At 42.0% G+C, this 10,000-nt stretch overlaps 1 protein-coding gene across 1 annotated transcript in view; it reads left to right on the forward strand.

Annotated features, from left to right (window-relative positions):
- Positions 1-4,772: 4,772 nt before the first annotated feature.
- The window catches only part of pycr1b (pyrroline-5-carboxylate reductase 1b), a 12,076-nt gene continuing 6,848 nt past the window's right edge, over positions 4,773-10,000 (forward strand). The window contains exons 1-4 of the mRNA XM_052111427.1: positions 4,773-4,880; positions 5,356-5,438; positions 5,567-5,637; positions 5,728-5,907. Of these exons, the coding sequence (XP_051967387.1) occupies positions 5,372-5,438; positions 5,567-5,637; positions 5,728-5,907 (318 nt within the window). The 5' untranslated portion in view covers positions 4,773-4,880; positions 5,356-5,371. The remainder of the gene's footprint in view (positions 4,881-5,355; positions 5,439-5,566; positions 5,638-5,727; positions 5,908-10,000) is intronic.

A 10,000-nucleotide genomic window follows, 5' to 3' on the forward strand; every position in this document is an offset into this window, starting at 1 on the left:
GTTGCAGAAGGGGCCGTAGCCTGGGACTGCTCCACCGTCGAGGATAGTGAGAGTGGAGGTGCGAGGAAGCCGGATCCGGGAAGTACAAGGTGCCCTTTTACGGCTTACTCAACTCGTCATGCACGTCCGAGAAGAAAGGAACCGGGGCTGTGAGCGGCACACATGCCCGCGGAACCAATCAAGTAGCCATGAGGAGGGGACAGGATTTTCCGGTCCAGCTTCCTGCTCACGGTACCCGGGAAAGCATAGCGGACCTCTGTGCATCAGGCTCAGACTGGGCACGCAAACCCGAAGGTGGCGGCTCTGATGAGTCATCAGCATCAGACGCCACTGTAACACTCTCCGATGCAGCGGTGATGTCGTCATCCAATTCCGGGACCACAAGGGACCGGCAGGCCGGCCGCAAAGCGGGCCGCACTCATCCCGAGCTCGGACGGAAGCAAGCAAGCATGCCGCGGAAGCGGGTGTTTTGAGGGGATTTACCTGCCGAACGGAGCCCGTCATTATCCCCAAATCACCTCAATCACCCGCAGCGCCTGCCTCAATCCCATAGGAAGGAGGCGAGGCGCGGGGGGGCGGCTGAAGTGGCTTTCTCTCATGACAAAAGAAAGCCGCGACCGCAATACTGTCATGGCTATGTTCTCACGCTGAGTAATTCATCAGATTTAAGAAAAGAGCCGCAGTGGCTTCATCTTCCATTATCATTTCTGCACCAAATCCCCCCAGAAGTGATGATTACGTTCTCTTAAACACATGGCACGGAAACGCTGCATATTACTAAATTCTTTTAGTGATATTCCTATTTTGGGCATAAACTAAATTGACTAGTGAAGAAAGAGAGTCATACGGGTTTTGAAACAACGTGAGCAATTACATGTTTTTGGGTGCACTATCCCTTTAATGAATAATAATAATAGCAATGAAATACAATAAAAAATGAACTTTCAGCAAGATAAATGAACATTCCAACTGTTGGACAGTCTCTCTTCATCTGTCTCTCTCTCTAACTGTCTGTCTCTGTGGTTTTGTAAATGAGCCCCTTGAGAAAAGTGTCAGTCAGTGGATTTAGAGTCCCTCTCGACACACCGCTTGTCTAATGACACTGACAGAACTCGTCGTCCACGCTTCGCCTGGATTCTTTTTACGACACAACTGATTCATGTATTTGGGTATTTTTAATAAATCTGAGGGGATTTGGGAGAGCAAGCAAATGAGTGTGAATATGCTCGGGCAGGCACACACACAAGCACAAGCACACAAACACACACACACACACACATGTGCGTGCACGCACTCACACACACACTCACTCACACAAACACACTCTCACACAAACACACTCACACACACACAAGCACACGTACACAAACACACACACACACACGCATGCTCGCACACACAAACACACTCACACAAACACACTCACACACACACATGTGCGCGCGCGCACTCACACACACACTCACTCACACAAACACACTCACACACACACAAGCACACGCACACAAACACACGCACACAAACACACTCACTCACACAAACACACTCACACTCACACAAACTCACACACACACACACAAGCACAAGCACACAAACACACACACACACACACATGTGCGCGCGCGCACTCACACACACTCACTCACACAAACACACTCACACAAGCACAAGCACACAAACACACACACACGCACTCACTCACACAAACACACTCACACACACAAACACACTCACACACACACACGCACACACACTCACTCACACAAACACACTCACACAAACACACTCACACACACACAAGCACACGCACACACACTCACTCACACAAACACACTCACACAAACACACACACACACAAGCACACGCACACACACTCACTCACACAAACACACTCACACAAACACACTCACACACACACAAGCACACGCACACACACTCACTCACACAAACACAATCTCACACAAACACACTCACACACACAAATACACACACACACTAACTCACACAAACAGACTCACACTCACACTCACACACACACACACTCACACAAACACACTCACACTCACACACACACACTCACACACACTCTCACACACACAAATACACACACACACACACACACACACTGACACAAACACACTCACACACACACACTCACTCACACAAACACACTCTCACACAAACACACTCACACACACAAATACACACACACACACATACTACAAGACTTTAATTAACTTATTAAAAGAGGAAGATGGGGAAAGTTTCTGTCAAGAAATGTTTTTACCCTGAGGTGAGACACCTGTGATGTCATTGGTAGACAGACAGTAAAAGTGGCCGTCCTGACAGTGTCTGTTTCTCTCAGCAGCTGCTCTGTGGATCTTTGATCTGTTGTATATATATATAGCACACAGACATGAGCACTATTCCTCACTCAGCTCACTGCAACACAAGCACACTCATTAGAAAAGGAATAAAATCATATTAAAAATGGATAATTGAGGTCCTGGACGATGATACTGGATACCTCTCCAAATCTTTGTCATCTGTGAGAAACAAAAAGTGGTTTTATGAAGACTATTCTGTCCACACAGTGAAAGTGGATGAGGACCGAGTCTGTCAAGCTCCAAAATGACAAAAGTATCATAAAAGTCGTCCACATGACGTGCTATATTCCACCCCCTGAAGTGATGCTTAAACGCTTGGTGTGAGGAACAGAGATTGAAGTTGTATTTGCTGAATGTCTACTCTGAAATCAACTAGAAAAGTCATATTGACAACAAAAGTGGCATTCTGATGGCATTCTGATGGCATTTGATGCGCCGTTCAGAAGACTTGGATTATAGCACACAAATGATGAATTACTTTTATACTTCTGTCCTTTTAAAAGATTGACAGCCTTAGTCACCATCCACTTTCATTGGTGTGGCTTCATAAAGTGCAGCCTTGACGTTCTGCTAAACATCTCCATTTGTTTCACATAAAAAGTAAAATCATAAGAGTGAGAATTTTCATTTTGGGGTGTCCCTTTAGCTGAGATTCACAACACTTCTGTGTAATATGGTCATGTGCTCTCACCATAACTCAGACCTTTGCATGTAAAAGGAAGTAATATATAATCCACGAGAACGAGAGAATTTCAAGTATGCTTTACAGACTGGGATCTGCATACTTTAGATTTCTTGATAATCCATTTTAAGTCTGTGGTGGATCCTGATCCGCACAGCAAGCGTCTGTATTGAGAGTTGCAGTCTGGGGCATTTGTGCAGTCTGGGGCATGCGTTACTGCTATCGGGGTCTAAAGACGTCTGACCTGTGGTGACCCTGAATGAATTTATAGTGCACAGCCTGTTCTTTGAATTTCATATGTAACCCGAGTCTCAAAAGTCCTAATGGAGTGCTAAAGCCATTACAATCACAATTTGGAATATGAACCAACAGAGACACTGGAATTGCTCCCATACATGTAGAGATGCTTATTTAAGAAACATTTGGAGTGGTTGCTTCATTTTTTCCAGAGCTGTATATACACAATCAGCCACAACATTAAAACCACCTGCCTAATATTGAGTAAGTCCCCCTCGTGCTGCCAAAACAGCGCCAACCCGCCTCTGAGATCAGTATTCAGAGATGATATTCTTCAGCACGATTGTACAGAGTGGTTATCTGAGTTACTGCAGACTTTATCAGTTTGAACCAACAATCATCCATGTGATTATCAGCCAATCGTGTGTCAGCAGTGCAGTGTATAAAATCATGCAGATACGGGTCTGTTATGCTGAGCAGGTGATTCATTAAGTGCAAATTATGCTTAAGTTTGATTCCTATTAAAGTCCTGAAGAAAGTTTGAATCCGTTCTGTGAGGTTAGAACATCAGTTGGTTTGCTGGTCTTGGCTGGTCTCTTAGCCTGGTCTGGTTTAATGGCTTTAGAGGGATTTGAGAACACGTCAGGTTGGAAGATTATACAGCTGACCAGCTAAAATGGCCGAAGACAGATTTGGCCAATCTTAGGCTGGTTTAAGATATACTGTATAAATATATTTTTCATGAGTGTTGAATGATTACCATAATCATATTCCTTTTTTTACTCTAAATCTTCACTTCTTAATTTTACATCTGAAAGTCAGATGTGGTGCCTGTTTAGTTTCACTTTCATATCTTAAAGTGAAAGTGGAGATTTATAGTAAAAAAGGACTTCTGGTCACCATTCACTTGTATTGTATGGACCTATAGAGCTGAAATATTCTTCTAAAAATCTAACGAGATTTTCAGTTTTTGGGTGAACTAGCCCTTTAAAAAACAGTCTTTTACATTAATGGTAACCATCACTTTTGCCCAAACACCAGTTGTATTATTACTGCTGTAAATAAATAAACAAACAAAATAAATAATTGGTATCTCGTTCAAATATTTGTAATTGTTTTGTTACATTTTGCTGACAGAGTCTTTTGTCGTAGCAGTCGTTGAAGGCGGAAACCTGTGGTTACCATGGTAATTGTTGTCAGGATGACGCATTTCTGTTATTTAACTACTAAAACCTTTTATTGTACAAGTGCCCGTGTCTGAAGTGTGAAGAGTCAATACTGTGACGTGTCTTGTACAGATATAAACACACAGACGCTCTAGACCTACATTCAGTATTTATACCACAGAAACTGATGCAATCGAGTCGCTATCTTACAAACCCCGCCCACATACCGCGCTCTGTCCACGCTGATTGGCTTGACTCGACAGTATCCCTCTTTCATTGGTGGATGCACCTGTCAGTCACAGCTCTTTTCCGGTGCACATGGCGACGGAAGCCACGTTGACATCAATTAGTGCAAAAGCGTCCAGATTTCAGAACCGAAGCTTCTAAACACTTCGAGTCTCGGTGAAGGTGAGCCTATATGTTCTGTTTGTAGCGATTTAACATAAAGTAATATTATATTGATTAATGTGTTTGGTGTTTACATGTTGTAGTATGAGAGGAATTAAGGTTATTCAATGTAACATACGAAGACATAATTTCACGTTATCAGTTATTACGCAGATATATTGAACACACATTATTATACAGTCAGTTACACTGTAGCCTCAGTATTTTTATTTATTTTTAGATTAAAACAACAATTATTACAAACATTGAATTGTTTTATTGTTCCACCATAACATCAGTTACAGTTATTTTGAAGCAGCAGTGATACTGTTACAGTGATACATATAAGAATATATCTGGAAATAATGCTACAACATTACATCATTATAATATAACTGAAACAGATGCTACAATGTTACATTATAGAACTCCTCAAATTGTGTAATAATGAGATGAACTGAAAGTCCAGTTGCTGTTCTGATTGTGTCATGTGCAGGTGTGACATCATCAAGATGAGTGTTGGCTTTATTGGAGCGGGTCAGCTGGCACACGCGCTGGTCAGGGGGTTCACAGCAGCAGGTAAGAACTGGGTCAGGATGACCGTCCACATATCTACACTAATAAATGACCTTTAGTCTCTGGACTGATCTGGATTATATTTACTCACTTTTGCAGCATCCCCCAATTTATTCCACCTTGTTTTTCAGGTGTAATCACAGCAAACCGAATCACAGCGAGTTCACCTGACACAGATCTGCCCACAGTCTCCGGTCTGAGGGTGTGTAAACTTCAACTGTGTGTGTTTGGGTGTTCATAGTTTACAGTCTGCCGTCAGTTGTTTAACATCTCATCTTTCTGTCGTCTTCAGAAAATGGGTGTCAATTTTACGACAAGCAACAAGGAAGCCGCACATAAGAGCGACGTTCTGTTCCTGGCAGTGAAACCGCACATCATCCCGTTTGTTCTGGATGAAATCGGTCCAGATATTGAAGATCGTCACCTCATCGTCTCCTGTGCTGCTGGAGTCACGATCAGCTCTATTGAGAAGGTGTGAAACATTCAGGGTTGGGTTTCCGAAAGCATCGTAGCCCAAGTAGATTGTAGAAACCAGTGGTGCCAGTGGTCTTCTGAAAGTAAGCTATTTGCAGGCTGATTTCACTTACAAGTGTAATGCTGAGACTCTCACAGGAATTACACGAGTAGCACATAACCAGAAGTTCATCCGCCTAGAAAAGTTGTGCCACTGCAAAATGACCGTTTACTGCTCAAATAGCACACTTTTTAATGAAGAATTCAAGAAAGTTCTACAGATATACAGTCCTCTGGAATGCTTATATACTTCCATTCTAAGTGCAAAACTGTACATTTGTCTGTGGTAATCGACAGCATGCCAAAGATGCTGTACGTGGTTTTGTTGAACCTCATCCCTTTAATTGTGCACAAAATGGAGGTCTACAAACACGTATGCATTTTATGTATTTATTCTGTTTATGATTTATGTGTTTGTGTTAACGGCACTCGTGTTCTGACAAGTTTTTGTGTGTCAGTGCTCCTAGCAGACATTCCATTTGTTCATTTACACCCAACGGCACCTCTATAAATTATTCTCTTTTATCGAAAACATCACACATTTTTGTATCGTCTACAGAATCCGTCCCCAAGGAAACTGTTAGGTTCTATTATTTTAGCTAACATTTCTTTATTTTTATCAGTTTGTCTGCAATGACAACGAGATGCCACAAGTTTACGTTTGAGCTTAGCATCTTTGTTTTCTGCAGTGAAGTTTTGGTGGTCCCTTTTAAGGCACAGTTCACCCAAAATGAAAATTCTCTCATCATTTACTAACCCTCATGCCATCCCAGATGTGTATGACTGACTGACTTCTGCAAAACACAAATTAAGATTTTTTTAGAAGAATATTTTAGTGAATGGTGACCAGAACTTTGAAGCTCCAAAAAGCACATAAAGGCAGCATAAAAATAATCCAGTGGTTTAATGAATTCAATTCAATTCTATGGGCTTTATTGGCATGAAAGTTTCAAAAACAATGTTGCCAAAGCATTATATAGAATAAATAAAATAAAAGCAAAATACATTTTGTGCAATAACTTGGACAGTATATAATTATTAGTAATATATAAATAACAGCAAAATATACATTATTATTATTATTTATTTGACCACATCACATTGTGTGTTTGTCTAGATCTTTCACTGTCCCTCAGGTTGTGGCATGCTGATACATATTGGGCAATATTTAATCCATGTCTTCTGAAGTGATATGATAGGTGTGGATGAGAAACAGTATTTAAATCAATCTTACTCCATAAATTCTCCCTGTCTAGTAGGTGGAGAGAAGCACCAAGAATGTGAATCAGCAAAAACAAGTGAAAATTTGATTTACAGTAAAAATGGTTTAAATATTAAATATCATATCACTTCTGAGGACATGGAATTAAACCACTGGGGTTTTATGGATTACTTTTATGCTGCCTTTATTTGCTTTTTGGAGCTTCAAAGGTTTGGCCAACATTGACATGCATTGTATGGACCTACATAGTTTACTGGGTTCCCACGTGTCCTGGAAAACCTGGAATTTTGCAATGCAGTTTTCCAGTCATGGAAAGTCATGGAAAATTTTAAAAATACCTAAATCTCCTGTATAATAAGTATTTGTCCTGAACATTTTTTCAGGATAATAAAACTGTTTGTGTTGATTGCAAGGTTTATGTTACGTGTACAAAAACATGTTATTGATCAGGAGGGTAGTTGTCAAATACACAGTCGTTTTGTCCCTGTCGGCGGCTGCGCCCCCACGCTGAGGGGCTTTTGCATGGCTCGCATCAGCGCTGCCGAATACATTATCTGTTTATCTATGTATCAAGTCTATGAAGTGATGTATCAGCACAACCTCGGCTCCAACTTGACACCAAAATGTTTTTCACACACGTACTTGCCTCCCAAATTATGTCTTTGAGAGAACAAGGCTACAACCCCAATTCCGAAAATTTTAGGACCGTATGAAAAATGCTTATAAAACCTAAAATGTGTGATTTGTTTATTCACACTTTGTTATATTGAAAGCTCTACAACTACACATTATATGATGTTTTACCTTGTGAATTTGAATGTTGTTTTGAAAATATACAGTAATTTCAAATCAGATGATTGCAACACACTGCAAAAAAGTTGGGACAGTCGAGTGTTTACCACTGTGAAACATCACCATTTCTTCTAATAACACTTATTAAGCATTTGGGCACTGAAGACACAAGTTTGTGAAGTTTAGAAAGTGGAATTTTCCCCCATTCGTCCATTATGTATAATTGTACGGGGTCTTCGTTGCCATATTGTGCGCTTCATAATGCACCATACATTCTCAATTAGAGATTATCAGGACAGCATGCCAATCTAGCACCCGCACTCTCCGTTTACACAGCCATGCACTTGTAATCCGTACAGTATTTGGTTTGAAGTGGTCCTGCTCGAAAATGCAGAGACATCCCTGGGAGAGACGGTGATGGATGGCAGTATATGCTGCTCCAAAATGTGTACATATGCATTAATGGTGCCCTCACAGATGTGAGAGTTACCCATGCCATGAGCACTAACACACCCCTGGTCCATATAGAAACTGGCTTTTGGACCTGACACTAATAACAGCTTCGATGGTCCATTTCCTCTTTAGCCCGGAGAACACGACAGCTGTGTTTTTCAAAAACTACTTGAAATGTGGACTCACAGTTCCACTGTTCTACTTTCCATCTCAGTTGAGACCGAGCGCGGAGAAGTCGGCAGCGCTTCTGGACAGTGATGATGTACGGCTTCTCCTTTACATAGTAAAGTCTGAACTTGCATCTGTGGATGCAACGGCGAGTGCTGTTGACTAACAAAGGTTTACTAAAGTTGAGAGCGAGTCCAGAGAAGTCAGCAGTGCTTCTGGACAGTGATGATGTACGGCTTCTCCTTTACATAGTAAAGTCTTAACTTGCATCTGTGGATGCAGCGGCGAGTGGTGTTGACTAACAAATGTTTACTAAAGTTGAGACCGAGCGCAGAGACGTCAGCAGCGCTTCTGGACAGTGATGATGTACGGCTCCTCCTTTACATAGTGAAGTCTTAACTTGCATCTGTGGATGTAGCGGTGAGTGGTGTTGACTAACAAAGGTTTACTAAAGTTGAGACCGAGCGCAGAGACGTCAGCAGCGCTTCTGGACAGTGATGATGTACGGCTTCTCCTTTACATAGTAAAGTCTTAACTTGCATCTGTGGATGCAGCGGCGAGTGGTGTTGAGTAACAAAGGTTCACTAAAGTTGAGACCGAGCGCAGAGAAGTCAGCAGCGCTTCTGGACAGTGATGATGTACGGCTTCTCCTTTACATAGTAAAGTCTTAACTTGCATCTGTGGATGCAGCGGCGAGTGGTGTTGACTAACAAAGGTTTACTAAAGTTGAGACTGAGCCCAGAGAAGTCGGCAGTGCTTCTGGACAGTGATGATGTACGGCTTCTCCTTTACATAGTAAAGTCTTAACTTGCATCTGTGGATGCAGCGGCGAGTGGTGTTGACTAACAAATGTTTACTAAAGTTGAGACTGAGCCCAGAGAAGTCGGCAGTGCTTCTGGACAGTGATGATGTACGGCTCCTCCTTTACATAGTGAAGTCTTAACTTGCATCTGTGGATGCAGCGGCGAGTGGTGTGGACTAACAAAGGTTTACTAAAGTTGAGACCGAGCGCAGAGACGTCAGCAGCGCTTCTGGACAGTGATGATGTACGGCTTCTCCTTTACATAGTGAAGTCTTAACTTGCATCTGTGGATGCAGCGGCGAGTGGTGTTGACTAACAAAGCTTTACTAAAGTAATCCCAAGGCCATGTTCATGATATCCATTACAGATGAATGATGTTTTTAAGACAGTGACGTCTGAGGAATCAGAGATCACGTGCATTCAGAAGTGGTTTTGGTCTTGCCCTTTACGCACCGAGATTTGACCAGATTCCTTGAATCTTTTAACTATATTGAGCACTGTAGAGAGTGAAATGCCCAAAATCCTTCCAGTTTGTATTTGGCGAACCTTGTTCTGAAAGTGCTGGATTATTTGCTGAAGCATCAGTTGGTAAATTAACAAGTCTTGAATGATCCT

Source organism: Xyrauchen texanus, chromosome 39 (assembly GCF_025860055.1).
Source record: "Xyrauchen texanus isolate HMW12.3.18 chromosome 39, RBS_HiC_50CHRs, whole genome shotgun sequence".
Lineage (NCBI taxonomy): Eukaryota > Metazoa > Chordata > Actinopteri > Cypriniformes > Catostomidae > Xyrauchen > Xyrauchen texanus.